The sequence below is a fragment of the Asterias amurensis genome, chromosome 22 (genome assembly GCF_032118995.1).
Source record: "Asterias amurensis chromosome 22, ASM3211899v1".
Lineage (NCBI taxonomy): Eukaryota > Metazoa > Echinodermata > Asteroidea > Forcipulatida > Asteriidae > Asterias > Asterias amurensis.
In genome coordinates, this window is record NC_092669.1 from 10189709 (window position 1) to 10207910 (window position 18202).

The 18202-nt window shown below is 39.2% G+C and overlaps 1 protein-coding gene across 1 annotated transcript in view; it reads right to left on the reverse strand.

The window, feature by feature from the left end:
- LOC139953599 (DNA damage-regulated autophagy modulator protein 1-like) overlaps window positions 1-18202 on the reverse strand; it is a 91933-nt gene that overhangs the window by 20953 nt on the left and 52778 nt on the right. The window contains exons 3-5 of the mRNA XM_071953069.1: window positions 16763-16819; window positions 11837-11904; window positions 10634-10788 (exon numbers count right to left, since the gene is read on the reverse strand). Coding sequence (XP_071809170.1) covers window positions 10634-10788; window positions 11837-11904; window positions 16763-16819 — 280 coding nt within the window. The remainder of the gene's footprint in view (window positions 1-10633; window positions 10789-11836; window positions 11905-16762; window positions 16820-18202) is intronic.

Here is an 18202-nt window from a genome sequence, read left to right on the forward strand (position 1 = left end):
TTGTGGAAAATTTCTTCTTTCTCGAAAACTATGTCACTTCAGAGGGAGCTGTTTCTCACAATGTTTTATACTATCAACCTCTCCCCATTACTTGTAATCAAGCAAGGTTTTATGCTAATAATTATTTTGAGTAATTACCAATAGTGTCCACTGCCTTTGAATGTAATTGGGGGGGGGGTGCTGCATTGTATTGGCAAACTGGATTCCTGCATGTCACAAATAATGACATCAGCATTGTGGCAAACGCTAAACTGAACATTTCATCAATTTTTTCTTCCTATAAATCGAGGGCAAACACGTCGAGATATGAGGCCCAATAATCAAACCACGTCCTGTTTGTTAACAAACCCGTGGAGCGAAGTTTGCACACAATCCGAACGGCCCCAGGGCAAGACGTGTTGCGCGGGGATAAAAAGTCACTCAACCCTGGGACGGGGCCGTTTCGACTTTTAAAAAACCCTGTCTAAAGCTCTTAAAGGAACTGGTAAGAATTGGTAAAAAAAAATCGCTAAGTTCACAGATTTACATAAAACTTACATGTTCTTTTGATGATGATAGTAGAAAACATCCCTTGAAATATTTCTGTCTAAAATGTCATATTTGATGAGAAATAAATAAACTAATTTCCCATTTAGAGTTTATCGCTTAGTGACCGTTTTATTTCATTTTTTTGTTTTAATCGATGTCATGCAAAATATGTATTAGTTTTTTTCACTATTTTCTTGTGACCCAGATGGCCGATCGAACTTCTAGTCATAGTCAGTTTATGATGTAGTAGTTTTTTTCACTATTTTCTTGTGACCCAGATGGCCAATCGAACTTCTAGTCATAGTCAGTTTATGTATATGGTGGATTACATTTAGTGCTTAGACTGCCAGCAATATTTGTGTGACATTGTTTTACTCATTTCTCAAAAACTACAGCACCTCAGCAAGTAATATTTAGAGGGAAGCTTTCTACCACCATTGTCTTCAAACCGTGTAAGTTTAATCTAAATCTGTGGACATTGTGTTTTGGACAAAAGGAACCCAGGGTTAGGACTAGTCTTATCTCGGGTTAGGACCAGTTACTCGTCCTAACTTAGGACTATATCTCCTAGGACTAGTCCTAAGTTAGGACTAGTCCTAACTCTTTGTGAAATCGACCCCGGACCCTTTAAGAGTCTGAAATGTCAGAAGCAATTTGTGAAAATCAGTTCTCGTTGCTGTGAACGATTGTCCCGATCGTCGGGCAAATTCACATAGAGGCTAAGCAGGACATTCTTAATCTATTCGTTAAAGAAAAGGGGCACCAGCCGACAACTGGAGCAAACAGATGTCATTTAAGCTGGTAACGATTTCAGCTAAGCATACTTTGTCTAGTATTGAGTTTTGAACCAATACCAGTTATTTAACTTATTGTTTTAGGTGGAATTAGAAAAATATTCAAGAATAGGATTTGAACCCGAGTTCCACGAACTGAGCTATCTTATACAAATTTTTACGGTCGGCAAACGGACAAGAATGCATGCAGCGCTCACTCAGATGCTTCCGTCTACTTCAAAATTAAGAGTTTGTGGTACAAAGAAGTCAAGGAAAAAGCTCATAAAAATGACAATTTTGTGTCTGATTATTATTTCCTTTGTGGCAAATCTCAAGAGCAATGAGATGATTTAAGCTAAAAGTTAGCAACTTAAATTTGAAATTTTCCAAAAGGCACTGGGAACTGTTGAAAAGGCACTTTCACGAAGCGCCAGGATTAATCCTATCTCGAGTTAGGACAAGGGCGTGTAGTAGGTTCAATGCGTCCTACGTCTATGCAAGTCCTTAAAGGCAGTGGACACTATTGGTCATTACTCAAAATAATTATTAGCATAAAACCTTACTTGGTAACGAGTAATGGGGAGAGGTTGGTAGTATAAAACATTGTGAGAAACAGCTCCCTCTGAAGTGACGTAGTTTTTGAGAAAGAAGTAATATTCCACGAATTTGATTTCGAGACCTCAAGTTTAGAACTTGAGGTCTCGAAATCAAGCATCAGAAAGCACACAACTTCGTGTGACAAGGGTATTTTTCTTTCATTATTATCGCGCAACTTCTGCGACCGATTGAACTCAAATTTTCACAGGTTTATTATTTTATGCATGTATGTTGAGATGCACCAAGTGAGAAGACTGGTCTTTGACAATTACCAGTAGTGTCCACTGTCTTTAAAGCCATTGGACACTTTCGGTACAGAATTTTTTTTTTAAGTTCACAGATTTACAAATAACAGGGTTTACAGAAGGTAATGGTGAAAGACTTCTCTTGAAATATTATTCCATGAAATGCTTTTTGTTGTTGAGGAAACATTAAAACAATATCAATTCTCGATATCGAGAATTACGGATTTATTTTAAACAAATGTCATGACACAGCGAAACGTGCGGAAACAAGGATGGGTTTTCCCGTTATTTTCTCCCGACTCCGATGACCGATTGAGCCTAAATTTTCAGAGGTTGTTATTTTATATAGAAGTTGTGATCCACGAAGAGTGGGCCTTGGACAATACTGTTTACCGAAAGTGTCCAATGGCTTTGAAATTAATCCTTAGTTAGGAAGAGTTTGGTAAAATCAATGACTGGAGTTTTATCTTAAAAAGGGCACAAGGCCATTTTCATTTTGTACTTGTATTTGAATCTATTATCAAAACCAACAGCGGCCCTCTTTTTTCATATCAAAAAGTCCCGCCCTTTTGGAACCGAGCAAACTCATGTCTATTTTATGAAATCCATCAACGTCTTCCGTTTGCCGTCTTCTATACTCACCATCCACCTGCTCAAAGGTCTGTTTCTAATTCTTGAAATTGCTGAGGAGGATTCTAGCATAAGTGATGAGTACGACAAGTCTTTAACGTCGCGGCACGCCGAAGAAAAGAAAAACCGCAATGTTGTGAGTCACATATCCTTGGATTAGTCGAACACGTTGCATAGTCATACCGGACGGCAAAAACTATTTCACAGTATAATTTTTCAGTGAACTTTTTTTTTTCAGTGATTTTTTTTTTAATAGGCCTTTAACCTAGTTTTTATACAAAGGCAGCAACCATGTACATTCCAGTGTCTTTCTGGCAGGCAAGATATGGCACTAGTCATATTGTAAATGTTACAATTGTGAAGGACCAAAAAGCTAAGGAACAGCCGAGCACATTGCATAGTCATACCGGACGGCAACAACTTTCACAATATAATTTTTTTCTGTGAACTTGAAAAGTTTCAACTTGGTTTTTTTTTGGGGGGGGCCTAAGTAAATTTTGCTTTCACAAAGAGAGTGGCCTGGTTTATTCCATGACCTTTCTGGTAGGCAAGATATGGCACTGCTTATAATACATTAAAGCCATTATACACTTTCGGTAAACAGTAATGTCCAAGTCCCATACTTCGTGTATCACAACTTCTATATAAAATAACAAACCAGTGAAAATTTAGGCTCAATCGGTCGGGAGAAAATAACGAGGAAAACCCACCCTTCTATCCGCGCGTTTCGCCGTGTCATGACATGTGTTCAAAATAAATCCGTAATTGTCGCTAGCGAGAATTTAAATTGTTTTACTGTTTTCTCAAAAAGTAAAGCATTTCATGGACTAATATTTCAAGAGAAGTCTTTCACCATTACCTTCTGTAAACCCTGTAAATTTTTTGTAAATCTGTGAACTTTTTTTTTTTTTTCTTTTCTGTACCAAAAGTGTATAATGGCTTTAATGATGACTAAACAAGTAAAGGATTAGCTAAACACATTGCATAGTCATTCAAGACGGGAAAAAAAACTATTTCACAAAATAATTTGTTAGTGAACTTGAAAAGTTTCAACTTTTTTTTCATGAGCCTATGTTACTTTTACTTTTATTTTTACAGTCCGGTTGCTTTCTCTTCTTTTTATACTCCCAAGACTTGCAAAGTCAATTTGAATTGGCATGGGATTTGTATAAATTGTAAGTAAAAATTGGAATATTAAAACCACATGCGGAAAAACGTGCATTGTGTAAGAAATTTGTGAATTTAACCTTGGACGGTGTGTGAGAGGGCAATTTAACATCATTATGGCATCCGTTCTTTGGACGGAACGTGAAACTGTTCCAAATGCGTTACTTCTTGAAGTTGAGTCAACTCCAAAATTGGAAATCACTTTTGAAAGTTTGGCAAGAAACCTTGTGCAGTCTCCTGACGATGACAAGAGCAAGCTAGTCGAAACGTTGAGACCAATTAAGAACTCACTCTGTAGTAGTACAGTTAATAATAACCCTTTACGCTAAAGTAGAAGTCCCAGCCGATTTTCTACCTTCCGCCCAGCTAGCAGTTAATATAGTTAAAGTTTCCCGAAAAATCAATAACAGTTCTTTTACGAACAAACTCTACCTGGCAAGTAGATACACACATGGTAATACCACAAACCAAAGTTATTTCTCACTCACCCTTCTGGGTAGCAAAAGTCGAGATTATAAAACACATAAGAAACCGCAAACAAGTTGAAAAAGGCCCTCGTGGCTTCGCCACTCGCGTGTGTGGTCTCCCATTCCAGTCGCTTGGGACAAAGGCCTTGACAAAGGCCTTGACAAAAGGCTAGATGGGATGTGAAACTGTTCCAAATACTTCTTGACTCAACTCCAAAGTTGGAAATCACTTTTGAATGTTTGGCAAGAAACCTTGTGCAGTTGGTGCGATCTGTGTGTTTGTCACTGTAAAACATTTATGACATGTTTAGCCCGAAATCGAGATTGGTTTTGGGTGGCGTGTCGTAGCCAAGAGGTCTCAGAGCATCAAACTCAAGGTCTGTTAAGCCAACGGATTTAAATCCCAGTCATGACACTCATGTCCTTGAGGAAGACAGTTTACATTAATTGTTAATTTCTCATCGTCCAGGAGTAAACAGGCCCCTTTTAATAAAAGTTTACTTGGTATCGAGTAATTTGGAGAGATTGATAGTATAAAGCATTGTGAGAAACGGCTCCCTCTGAAGTAATGTAGTTTTCGAGAAAGAAGTATTTTCCACAAATTAGATTTTGAGACTTCAGACTTAGAGTTTAAGGTCTCGAAATCACGCATCTGAAAGCACACAACTTCATGTGACAAGGGTTTTTTTTCTTTCATTATTATCTAGCTACTTCGACGACCAATTGAGCTCAAATTTTCACAGGTTTGTTATTTTATGCATACATGTACGTATGTTGAGATACACCAACTATTAAGGCTAGTCTTTGACAATTACCAAAAGTGTCCACTGCCTTTAAAGGTGAGGGGTTGTTGATGTGAATGATCATGTTGAGATACACCAACTATTAAGGCTAGTCTTTGACAATTACCAAAAGTGTCCACTGCCTTTAAAGGTAAAGGGGGTTGTTAATGTTAATGATCATAGCAATCGGTGTTGTTACTAGACAATATGTTAGTGGTGGGCTCTGAATCCAATTTAGTCCATAAGGCGAGAGGTTCAACAAAACGATTCAAGTTTAAATATGGGACCATCATTGTTGAAGTGCAATCTTGGGTCGATTTCACAAAGAGCTATAGATTGATCTTAACTGCAAATCAATCAAAGTTGCTTAGTAAAGCGTAATGTCACAATGCAAATCACTATAATGATACTGACAATTTGTCTTACGATGGAGTTTATTGCTTTGTGAATTTGAGCTCTTGGGTAATTAATCTGTGCTGGGCTGCAAAATGTATTTCGCTCAGAATACCGGGTGAAATTTGTTAGTCCCTGGCACGCCCGCCCAGCACTACCCACTATGGCAACAACACATAGCAACCTGTGCACCAATACTAAGTCCCCTGGCCAGGGCCCAATTTCATATAGCCTGTGAGCACAAAAACATGCTAAGCATAGACAAGTTTTGCTTAACAGAAATGGGTTACCAGTCAAAATTACATTAGATTTACATTGCTGTGACTTGAACCCAAATAAATTTTTGCTTAGAAAACAAAGTTGACTGACAGTAATGAAATTGGGTGCAGCTGATCGGCTCGAAAAGTCAAGGAATGAAAACTTTAAAACATTCTCTTCCTGAACTCTTTTTTATCCCACCTCTCACCGCCTGACACTAACATTTCAATGGGTCATACAAGAATGGAGACTGACGTTGCAGTTACCATGGCGATGTGCCTCGTATCGATACATCAGCGTTAGTCATCTGGCTGACAAACCAAGCAAATGTCCTGACAACCAGGCAGTATCATGGCACACCAACGAAGCACGTCTGAAGAAAAAAAACCTTCAGACAAGACTCAACTTGTAATAATTCGAAGAGCAAAACCGGTACTTCCCTTAAGCTGGATGGAGCACGTACTAGTACAGCTGGTTTGTCATATGAATGATGGCAAAACCTGTGTGAATTAGTTGCTTTAAAGGCGTAGTGTGTGTTCCTATGGAACACTAGTACCTGAGGGCCTGCGGAGCACTGTATCATAGAGCCTATGGAACACTGGTGCTAATGGCCTAGCGACTACTGAACAAGAGTGCCTTAGGCCCATAGGCCAATCCGATACGCACCGGGCGCGCAAGTGTTTTAGTACCGCGCGCCATTTGCTGCGGTGTCTTCAATGCCTAGATTGTGCACAAACAGACACCGCAGTTGGTAATTTTCAATAGAGGGCGCTACAAATTTTGTTTCGATTGGTCTATAGAACACTGGAGGTTAGGGGCCTATGGAACACTTGTACCTTGAGGCCTTCAAAATTATGGTACATTTTGGGCCTATGAAAAAATTGGCGTAGTCTAGGGTCTTCAAAATATTGGTGCCTAGTGCCGATTGAACACTGTAGCCTAGGGCCAATGAAACTACGGAACAGTGGTGCTAAAGGCCTACTGACACTGGTGCCTAGGGCCTATATGAGACACTGGTGCCTTGGCCTTCAAATTAATAGTACCATGGGCCTATGGGAAAACTGGTGTCTAGGGCCTCCAACACTGGTACCTAGGACCTATGCAACACTGGTACCTAGGACCTATAACGCACTTGCACCCCCAGGGCCTTCAAAACACTGATGCCTATATGGCCTATGTAACACTGGCTCCTCAGGGCCTTCTCTGACGCCCGGGGCCTACGGAACACCAGTGTCTGAATATAACACTTGGGTCCTAACATCCACCTCACTTTCGGTGAGGCAAGACAAACAAAGTTACTAACAAACACACAATCGGAGACTTTTGGCCCAGTCATTTGTCACAGTACTCGCCAGTAGTGCTCAAGCTCACCTGACACGCGCAATACTGAGCATCTGCGCGTACACTAGGGCTTTCAAAACACTAATGCCTAGGGCCTATGTAGCACTGGCTCTATAGGACGGCTTTGTAGAGGTGCTGGTCACCTGTTCCTCCTCGCCACTCACTGGCTTAGTATTTTTAAGCTATTTTGATTCATTGTTTCTTTATGTATCGACTTGTATATTTATATTTTTATGCCAGTGGAAAGTCTAATAAAACTAAACACTAAGAGCTGCAAGAAAAGGACTGTTGTGTACACTGCTGCCAGCGTCTCAAAAGTCTCCAATTGAACGGGCACTGGAATAATGGTATAAGCCAAACCGCTTTCACAGACAAAAGTGAAGATAATTTATGATGTTGAGTTTGCCCCCAGGTGCGCTCCTCTTTTTTTAGGAAGTACCTCCCTCCCCAAAAAGTAAGGAAATGAAGGAATGGATTGATCGACGTGTCTGAAGTTAAACGCTAAGTAAGTTTCTTTTATAGCCTCCCATTTTGGTAAATTAGAGTCTGTCTGGTTTTAAATTAAAGGAGATTCCAACAAAAACCAGAAAAAGGGGGAAAAATGATGCTATTTCTGTCTTGTAGTTTAATGTTTTACACAGTATTGGCAAAACTGACAAAATAGTCGCAGACTGTGTTAATGTTTTGTGTGACCAAACCCGTGCATGCAAGCCAACGGCTGCGGTGCAATGTGCTTTTGATGCCCTTTGCAAAGTTCCAATAAAAACTTACATTTTCCTCAAAACATAGAACTATGCCCCCCCCCCCACCACCAGATGAATGAAGAATGGAAAACTGTTGATATTATAAAACATTGTGAGAAACGGCTCCCTTTGAACGAACATAGTTTTAGAGAAAGAGGTTATTTCTCACTCAAATAATAAAAGACGTCAGGCATGAAGCCTGAAGCATTTTTATGACCAATTGAGCCCAAATTTGCACAGGTTTGATATTTTATGCAATTGTTAGGATACACAAAGTAGGAAGACTGGTCTTTGACAATTAGCGAAAGTGTCAGGGTGTCGATTTCACGAACAAAGTCCTAACTTAAAGGAACACGCTGCCTTGGATTGGTCGAGTTGGTCTTTGAAAAGCATTTGTAACCGTTTGTTATAAAATGCATAATGGTTAGAAAGATGTTTTAAAAGTAGAATACAATGATCCACACAAGTATGCCTCAAAATTGCGTGGTTTTCCTTTTACTTCGCGAATTAAAACGGTCGGCCATTTATGGAAGTCAAAATTTTGACTCCCATAAATGGCTGACAGTGTTAGTCGACGAGGTAAAAGGAAAACCACACATTTTCGAGTGATACTTGTGTGGATCATTATATTCTACTTTTAAAATATCTCTCTAACCATTTGCACTTCATAACAAACGGTTTCAATTGTTTTTCAAAGACCAACTCGACCGATCCAAGGTAACGTGTTCCTTTAAGACTAGTCACAGGACTCCTTATGGTTTATTAAAAACTTAAGGCAAGTCCTTAGTGGTCCTAACTCGAGATAAAGACTAGTCTTTACTCTTTGTGAAACTAAAAAAATTAAAAGATTTTTTGGACACTGATTATTCGGAATGGCCTTAATAATCCAACAGTAAACTATACGACCTAAAAACCATCAGTTTAACTTTGTTGGCGATTTTGAAAAGGAAATTGTCCCTTTGCAATAAAATTGATTGCAATTTCCTCAATGGGGCTCGAGGCTCGTCTGATCTAAACAAGAACATCGTGGGAACTAGATTGACGCTGTCGCTTATTACTCATCCTTAGATTTCCTTAGTAAAAGGAGCGGAGGGGGGGGGTTGCATTGTCAGGTCAAATAGTGACCAAGCGAGAGTAGTCATTTTTCATTGTTTTGTACAGCTTTATGAAAATGTCTTCAAAAGCTAAGGTAATAATAATATTGATAATAACAATATAGGGGCCTAGGTTGTTTTTACCCATACACCCTATATTAAAGCCATTATACACTTTCGAAAAAGTTCACAGATTTACAAATAACTTACAGGGTTTACAGAAGGTAATGGTGAAAGACTTCTCTTGATATATTATTCCATGAAATGCTTTACTTTTTGAGAAAACATTACAACAATTATCAATTCTCGTTGTCGAGAATTTCGGATTTATTTTGAACACATGTCATTACACGGCGAAACGTGCGGAAACAAGGGTGGGTTTTCCGGTTATTTTCTCCCGACTCCGATGACCTAAATTTTCACAGGTTTGTTATTTTATATAGAAGTTGTGATACACGAAGTGTGGGCCTTGGACAATACTGTTTACCGAAAGGGTCCAATGGCTTTAAGAACTGTAGGCAGTGCTTTCCCATGTTCTGTGAACAAAAATCCAGATGCATATCACTTGGGTGGGTTTCGAACCCATGACCTTGCATTGCTAGGGCAGATGCCTAAACCACTAGACTACTGAGCTAGCACATTGGCTAGAAACAATTGTTGTCCTTTCACACGAGGTACATTTTGTATAATTTGTACAACCATGCTACAATTTAGCAAGGGACCCTTGCTAAAGTGCTCTCGTGTGAAAGGGGCTTTATTATTGTTGACTCATTGTGTGCTATGGTCTGTCCAGTTAACTCCTACTCACCTTGCAGCCACTGACCGCACACTACAGACATTTCATTACTCATAATTTTTGTCACCCACATACATTATGATTTCCTTAGAAACTGTGGCGTAAACAGCAGTGGGGGCAGGGGAGAGAGCACCCCACCCCCAGGCTCAGAACCCTCCGCCCCCTCCCACCTTGACCCCCTAAACAAATGGTTTTATACATCAAACATAGTCCTATGTTTGTGGAAGTGTCGTGGCGGAGCGGTTTAGAGCACCGAATTTAAACTCTGGTGTTTCTGATCAGCAGAGTGTGGGTTCGAATCCTCAGCCGTGACACTAAGTGTGGGTTTCGAATCCTCAGCCGTGACACTAAGTGTGGGTTCGAATCCTCAGCTGTGACACTTAAAGTACAAATCAGTTAAAGACACAGCCGAGCTGTAAAGATCACCGAATTCAAACTCTGGTGTTTCTGATCAGCAGAGTGTGGGTTCGAGTCCCCAGCTGTGACACTTGTGTCTTTAAGCAAGACACTTAACCATTGCTTCGTCCTTCGGATGGGACGTAAAGCCGTTGGTCCCATTTGTTGTGTAAACGCATGTAAAAGAACCCAGTGCATTTATCGAAAAGAGAAGGGGTTCGTACCGGTGTGCCTGGCTGTGGCTGCTTAATGCGCCGTAGCACCTTGTAAAAACCCTAAACTGTTAACAAACATTCACTGCCAAAATGGCCTTGCTCTTCAAAGCAAATAGTTGTATAGCCACACTATATTTTGAATTGCGGTTTTCAATGAAGGGTTTTTACAAGTGATATAATAAAAATGGTTGGAGATAATCCCACTTACCGGAAAGTTGGATAGGACCACCAGGCCAGCTGCTGCCACCAGACTGCACATCATACCAGCGATGTTGACTCGACGGAAACGCCATAATCGATTCTCTTGGAATCTGTCCTGGAACTGTCTGACGTGGTGGTAGCGGACGTACGCTGTTAGTAAAACTAAGAATTGAGAAAAATCAAATAATAGATATCAATGAAATGTAAATGGAAAGTAGAATTTTAATTCTCAAGTTGTGTATGAACTTTTGCCTTTGGTGAAAAAAATGAGAAAAAAGGAGACTTGGTCGAAATGTAAAGCCAATAACAACAATCTGCTTATGGGAATTTTTTAAGGGTGTTTTTTGAAAGTAAAAAGAGAGACATGGGTTGAAACTGTAAAACCATTGACGTAATTTCAATTCAATTCAGTAACATTTACATTTATTTCAATGTTGCATTTCGTTACAAAAAAACACATTAAGTTGAAATTACCCAAGCAATACAGTAACATGAGATAATACATACATTTGGTGCACAATGAAATGATTTCTTTGAAATGTTTTTCAGATTTTACAGAAAAATTATTACCCGAAGAAAGATATTGACAAAATAAGGAAACCACCAAAGTAGGGCAAGATAGCTTATGTTGTAGAGCGCCTGTACCTACTCTAATGTTGTTGCTTCAAATCCCACTCTAGTCAAGTTTTCTTTGTTCATCCCAAAATCATAAAAAAATGCTTCATTAAGTGTTTTTGTCTTCCAAATTTAAGGCCAGTGGACACTATTGGTAAATGTCAAAGACCAGTCTCCTCACTTGGTGTATCTCAACATATGCATTAAAAAACAAACCTGTGAAAATTTGTGCTCGATTGGTCACCGGAGTTGCGAGATAACTATGAAAGAATAAAACACCCTTTTTGTGTGCTTTCAGATGCTTGATTTCGAGACCTCAAATTCTAAACTTGTCTCGAAATCAAATTCGTGGAAAATTACTTCTTTCTCAAAAACTACTCCACTTCTCAGGGAGCTGTTTCTCACAATGTTTTATACCATCAACCTTTCACCATTACTCGCAATCAAGAAAGGTTTTATGATAATAATTATTTTGAGTAATTACCAATAGTGATCCTTGTGATAAGATTATGTCTCCATAAACTCAAACACACAAAAAACAGAAAAAAAGGAAAAAGAAAAGTTTGTGAACAAAGTTTAAAAAAGAGAAACTTACAAAATGCTGCCGAGACATCAAGGAATAAACTGAAGATACTGCTCTCTGGGAAATGGACGCCTGTATCACTGAGATTAAGAAAAAGGGACAAGAAAGTTGAAAATAAATAAAAAGAGACACTACTTTACAGAAGTTGTCGCACACTGAAGAAATCACAAGAAGATGATTTGGATTCAAACAAATAAATCCACAGTCAAAGTATGCTTCAACTAAAACTGAAACTAAATACCAATCACAAAAACCTCATAAAAAAAACCTTTATGAGGCGAAGGATCTCTAGAGCTAGGATAACAAAAATCACAATTTTGTTTAAAATTACTCAACATTTTTCTTTCATTTTAGAAGTTGTTGCCAGCATTGCCTAATTCATTAAGTAAGCAGAAAATATTGCTTAATATTTTTCTGCTAAGCCGAAATGAGCAGGATACCAGTCACAAATTGTACACATGTTAGTTTTGCTGGTAACCTTATTTCTAGCAAGTATCACTTTGTTGTGCTTAGCTACTTTTTGAGCTTAAGCAGCTCTGAGGAACTGGGCCCTTGAGAAGTCCAAAGAAAGATTGGATCACAAGAAAAAAATACCACAGAGAACGCCAGCAAGAAATCCCTGTACCTGGCTACATTCCAAGAAAAAACAAAAACTGGATCAAGTTTCCAGCGCAGGGTAGCAATAAACTAGGAAATCCCCATGAATCCCCAGTCGTATTTCCCCCTACTTGATTAGGCCAAATAAAAATAAAACATGTTTAGCGTCTAACCTTTTTTCACCTTTTTTTTCAAGACAGTTACAGTTGTTTTTCAAGACTGGCTGGGCTATTTTTTTGTGTCTTAAAATGTAGGCTTATAACTTTTTTTTTCTTTCTTTTTTTCATTTAAAAAGAAAAGGAAAAAAACGAGGTGTCTCTTAAAAGACAGCGGGTGAGGACACTAAACATGTTTATTTTTTTATATGGCCAATATAGAAAAGCGTTTGCTGATTTGAATAACACGTAGACCAGACTATAATGACTCAGTGTTGGTCATCACCACGCAGGAACTTGCAGTATATCACTTTGTATCAGCCACGCGGGTCGTGCTCAGCTGTTTTGTTCTCCAACAACTTTGCTAAGCAAAACAAAACTAAGCTAACCAGAATAAGGTTAACGGCCAAAATACCATGTCACATGTACAATTTGTGACTGGTATCCTGCTCATTATTGCTAAGCAGTCATCATCACGCTGGAACACTCAGTATGTCACTTTTTATCAGCTACACAGGTCGTGCTCAGCTGTTTTATCCCGGCTCTGAGGGTTTCACCAGGTTAAGATTTCAAAGAAAGATACACCAGACAGAATGTGGGTGGCACACGAGGGCTCACTCATACACCCATCTGATCTCCCTCTCAAACCGCCCTCATTTTTCGGACAAAATTTACACCAAGTGCTCCAGCTGGCAAGTTGAAGTTCTATGACCCAATGAAAAACTTAATGAACCTACAAGACTGGTCCTGCTAGCCTAAAGCAACACGATATTTTAACGACACTATTGGTAATTGTCTAAGATCAGTCTTCTCACTCGGTGTATCTCAACATATGCATAAAATAACAAACCTGTGAACAATTGAGCTCAATCGCTCGTCGAAGTTGCGAGATAATAATGAAAGAAAAAAACACCCTTGTCATACGAAGTTGTGTGCTTTCAGATGCTTGATTTCGAGACCTCAAACTCTAAATCTGAGGTCTCGAAATCAAACTCGTGGAAAATTACTTCTTTCTTGAAAATAACGTTACTTCAGAGGGAGCCGTTTCTCACAATGTTTAAAACTATCAACCTCTCCCCATTACTCGTTACCAAGTAAGGTTTTATGCTAATAATTATTTTGAGTAATTACAAATAGTGTACACTGCCTTTCAACCCCACAACCTTACGCCCAAACCCATAACAATAAAAAAATCCGGTTCTGCACCCATTTTAACCCACTTTTTCAGCCCCTCCCCTTCACTATGTTTAAAAGCTTCGCAATTTTCTACCCATGCCTACCAACATGACCAATGAAACCAGTCAGACATTCTCAAACTATTGATGGACGGCCTAGACAGTTAAATCAGACAATCTGATTGGACGAAACAAGACGAAGTTGAGGGGAGCGAAAAAGGTCGTTTGATCAAAATCAGTGCAGTGCGTACTGCGTATGTATAATGGTCTGCCCTGTATGCGCAACAGCTGCAGTTAAGCCGGCGTGCAGAGCGGAACCCACTGATCAGAAAGCTTGCATCAGTCATTCAACCCAAATCACGGGGCAATGATAGGAAGGGTTCAGGGACCTTTTGGGTAGGTTTAAAGGCACTTGACACTATTGGTAATTACTCAAAATAGTTTTTAGCATAAAACCTTACTTGGTAACGAGTAATAGGGAGAGGTTGATATAAAACATTGTGAGAAACGGCTCCCTCTGAAGTAAAGTAGTTTTTGAGAGAGAAGTAATTTTCCAAGAATTTGATTTCGAGACCTCAGAACTGGATTTTGAGGTCTCGAAATCAAGCATCAGAAAGCACACAACTTCGTGTGACAAGGGTGTTTTTTTCTTTCATTATTATCTCGCAAACTCGGCGACCGATTGAGCTAAAATTTTCACAGGTTTGTTATTTTATGCATATGTTGAGATACACCAAGTGAGAAGACTGGTCTTTGACAATTACCAACAGTGTCCACTGTCTTTAAGAGAAGATTCAAAGGGAAAAACCTTAGAAAATATTGGGATAGTAGGGTGTCATGGCCGAGTGGTTTCGAGCATCAAACTCAAGTTCTCCTGGATAAAGGCAGTGGATTTTGAGATAGTGTCCAGTGTCTTTAAAGGAAGATTCAAAGGGAAGAAATTTAGAAAAATAAACTGGGATGGCAAAGTGGTTTAGAGCATCAAACTCAACTTCTTCTGGTTTGGGCAGTGCCACTATTGGTAATTACTCAAAATAATTGTTAGCATAAAACCTTACTTGGTAACATAATGGGGAGAGGTTGGTATTAAACATTGTGATAAACGGCTCCCTCTGAAGTGACATAGTTTTCAAGAAAGAAGTAAATTTCCATGAATTTGATTTCAAGACCTCAGATTTGGATTTTGAGGTCTCAAAATCAAGCATCGATTGAAAGCACACAACTTCGTGTGACAAGGGTGTTTGTTCTTTCATTATTATCTCGCAACTTCAACCACCAATTGAGTCCAAAATGTTTCCACAGGTTTGTTATTTTATGCTGAGTTGAGATACACCAAGTGAGAAGACTGGTCTTTGACATAGTGTCCAGTGTCTTTAAAGGAAAATGCAAAGGGAAGAAAGTGTGAAAATACTGGAATAGTAGGGTGTCATGGCCGAGTGGTTAAGAGCATCAAATTTAAGTTCTAATAGTAAAGTCATCGAAGTGTGGGTTGGAGTCTCAGGCCGTGTGACGAGCCCATCTCCATTTAGTTTGTTTTATGATGCCTCTAAAGGCCGAGTCAAACTGCAGCGATAACGAAAACGATAACAATAACGACGCAAAGAGCACCCATTCTATTGGTTGAGTTGCTCCACGCAGAATACGCCCTCGCTCATTCAACCAACCAAGGGAGTGCATTGTTAACATTCTCGTTTTCGTTCATGTTATTGAGGCCTGTGTGACCGGGCCTTTACTCCAGTTTTCTTTCGTATTTCTATGCATTTAATCCTGTCTCTAATTGAGATATGTATCATTTGCCTCTCCATTGCTCTTTGTGTACTGTGCGGAGTGTATGTTCTATCAATTTAGTTGTTGCCCATGTTTCTGCTCCATACGCTATTGTTGGTAAGACACACATTTCAAACATTGATACAGTAGTCATAAATGATAGGAGAAACCATTTCTGATTCCAAATGAGAAATTGTTTCTCCTCGTTGGGTCTGGGCCCAATTTCATAGAGCTGCTAAGCACAAAAGTTTGCGTAGCATGAAATTTCTTCCGGGAAAACAACAGGATTACCAACCAAATTTCCATTTGTTGCATATTGCTTGTTACTGGTATTCAGCTGTTGTTTGCTTGTCCAGAAAATCATGTGGACATTTGTTTGGTAATCCTGTTTTTATCAAGGCAACAATTTCATGCTTAGCAGCTCTATGAAGTTGGGCCCTGGTCACCAAAACTATCCCGATCGGGATAAACAAATCCTCCAATCAGAAACACCCTCATCAGGATATTAATCATCACCAACCGGGATAAAAAACCTTGAATAGGCGAACCCATACAATGAGCAATTTTTGCCAACTCACGTTCGGAAAGGATATTTTCACTCGGCTAAGTGTTGGTTCCTACCAATCAATCTCTTTCTGTTTTTAAACCTTACTTAATCCACTATAAAGGACATGGGTTTATTTAGCCTAATCAATGAGCTTTCTATGATCGTTAGCAAAGATAATGTTTACCTTTTAATTGATGGAGCGCAACGAAGGCGTCGTTTTTTTGTGACGTGTATAAGTATAGTAAATCTGAAATCACTCAAAAGAGATTTAACGCTTATTGCTTCCCAGATTTTTAGATGGTTATCGGACACGTTACCATACTATGGAACGTTTCATTGGCGTAAATTTGTATACTATTCAAATATTAATGACGCGACAAAACAAGAAACACTTTAGACAATGATGTAAAACAAAGACAATGCTCACTTACTGATCAGAAACACCAAAGCTTGAGTCTGGTGCTCTTATTCGCTCGGCCAACATTTAGTGGCTGAATTCAAAGGAGATTATAAAACTGCCGTCGATTTCACAAAACTCTTCCCAACTTAAGACTAATCTTAGGACTTATGATGAGTCCCAACCCTGCACTGTAGTATGCAGACCTTAAAATTAATCCTAAGTTAGGACGAGTTACTCGTCCTAACTCGAGATAAGACGAGTCCTAACTCTTTGTGAAATCAACCCCTTGCTTCTTACCTTATGTATGGAAGGACTAACGATATGTGCTGGTTCACGATTGCTGCTAGGATATACCTACAGAGAGGACAAGAAAAAGAAATCATACAAAATTGTCAAATTGAAATTCGTGTTTTATTACAACTTCTTTACAACTTTGTGAGAAAAAAACAACAATCTTGAGGTATGGATACAAATCACTCAATTTGAAATATTGATTATTAAGAAAAACTAAACAAAGGAAATTGCTTGAAAGAAAAAAGACGCTGATCACCAAGATTAGAACTTAGCCTGCGGGCGCACGAAGAGGTATGTGGTAATTGTACTGCATTAGTCCGTTTCTAATGCAATAATTCATGTTATTTCCTGTAGATAATATTCTTGAATGCCGGGCCAGGATGGGGGAGGGTCATTCAGGACATCCGAGTTCAATACTTCCTTCTTAATCTAATAGCTCTCTTCTTTATTCCGGAATTGGGTAACAAAGTTAACGTCGACCCCACATGAGCCAAGTTACCAGGGCTCTAACCTCCCTACCCCCCCCCCCCACCCAACCATTAACAATTTCCCAAATCCCCCAAACACCCCCCCCCCCCCCCCGGTCCATAATTTTAGTTCTTGCCTGCTCTATGAAGTACAGTTTCAAACCCAAATGTGGTTGTTGTCACGTGGGACCCCCAGCCCCCCACCCACTTGATCACCCACAACTCCTCCCCCATTCTTGTCATTTGCCTATTTTATAGAAGTTGAGCTTCAAACAGGACCTGGGTAATCCCCCATTGTTCACCCCCCTACCCCTGGGGAAAAAAAAAAAATTCTGTCAACTTTAGGAAATGGCCTTCAAAATGAGCAATGACCAGACATATTGTTAGTAGAATCCCCCCCAAAAAATATATATAAATTAATCTTTCTACTAAATCAACTTTCAGATAAAATAATCTCATGGCAATCCTAGTGGTCTAGTTGATAAGACACTGCTCTAGAATTGTAAAGATCGTGCGTTTGAATCCCAACTGAGTAATTTTTATTAAGTATATAGACCTATACACTAGGGTAAAACCAAAATTAATAAAATTTAATGTTTACTTTTTTCCCCCTTTATCCCCGATGCAAATTAAACATCTCTTATATCGTTGCGGTACCCGCTGCCAAAAATAGGATTCGAACTGCCTCTAGCTACCGGGCAATCTCGGTAGTCTAGTTGGTAAGAGACTGCTCTAGAATTGCATGGGTCGTGGGTTCGAATCCCACCCGAGTAACATGCCTGTGATATTTTTTTCACAGGACTCGGGAAAGTACTGAGTATAAAGTGCTAACACACACCGGTGTATGGGTAAAAAAAAAAAAATTAAACTGTAAAGTTAATTTTGATTTTGAGTTATTTCTTTTGACCGACCACCCATAACCTCAAGAGAAAAGAAAAAGATAGAACTTTTTAATAAAAATTGGTTTCTCTGAAGG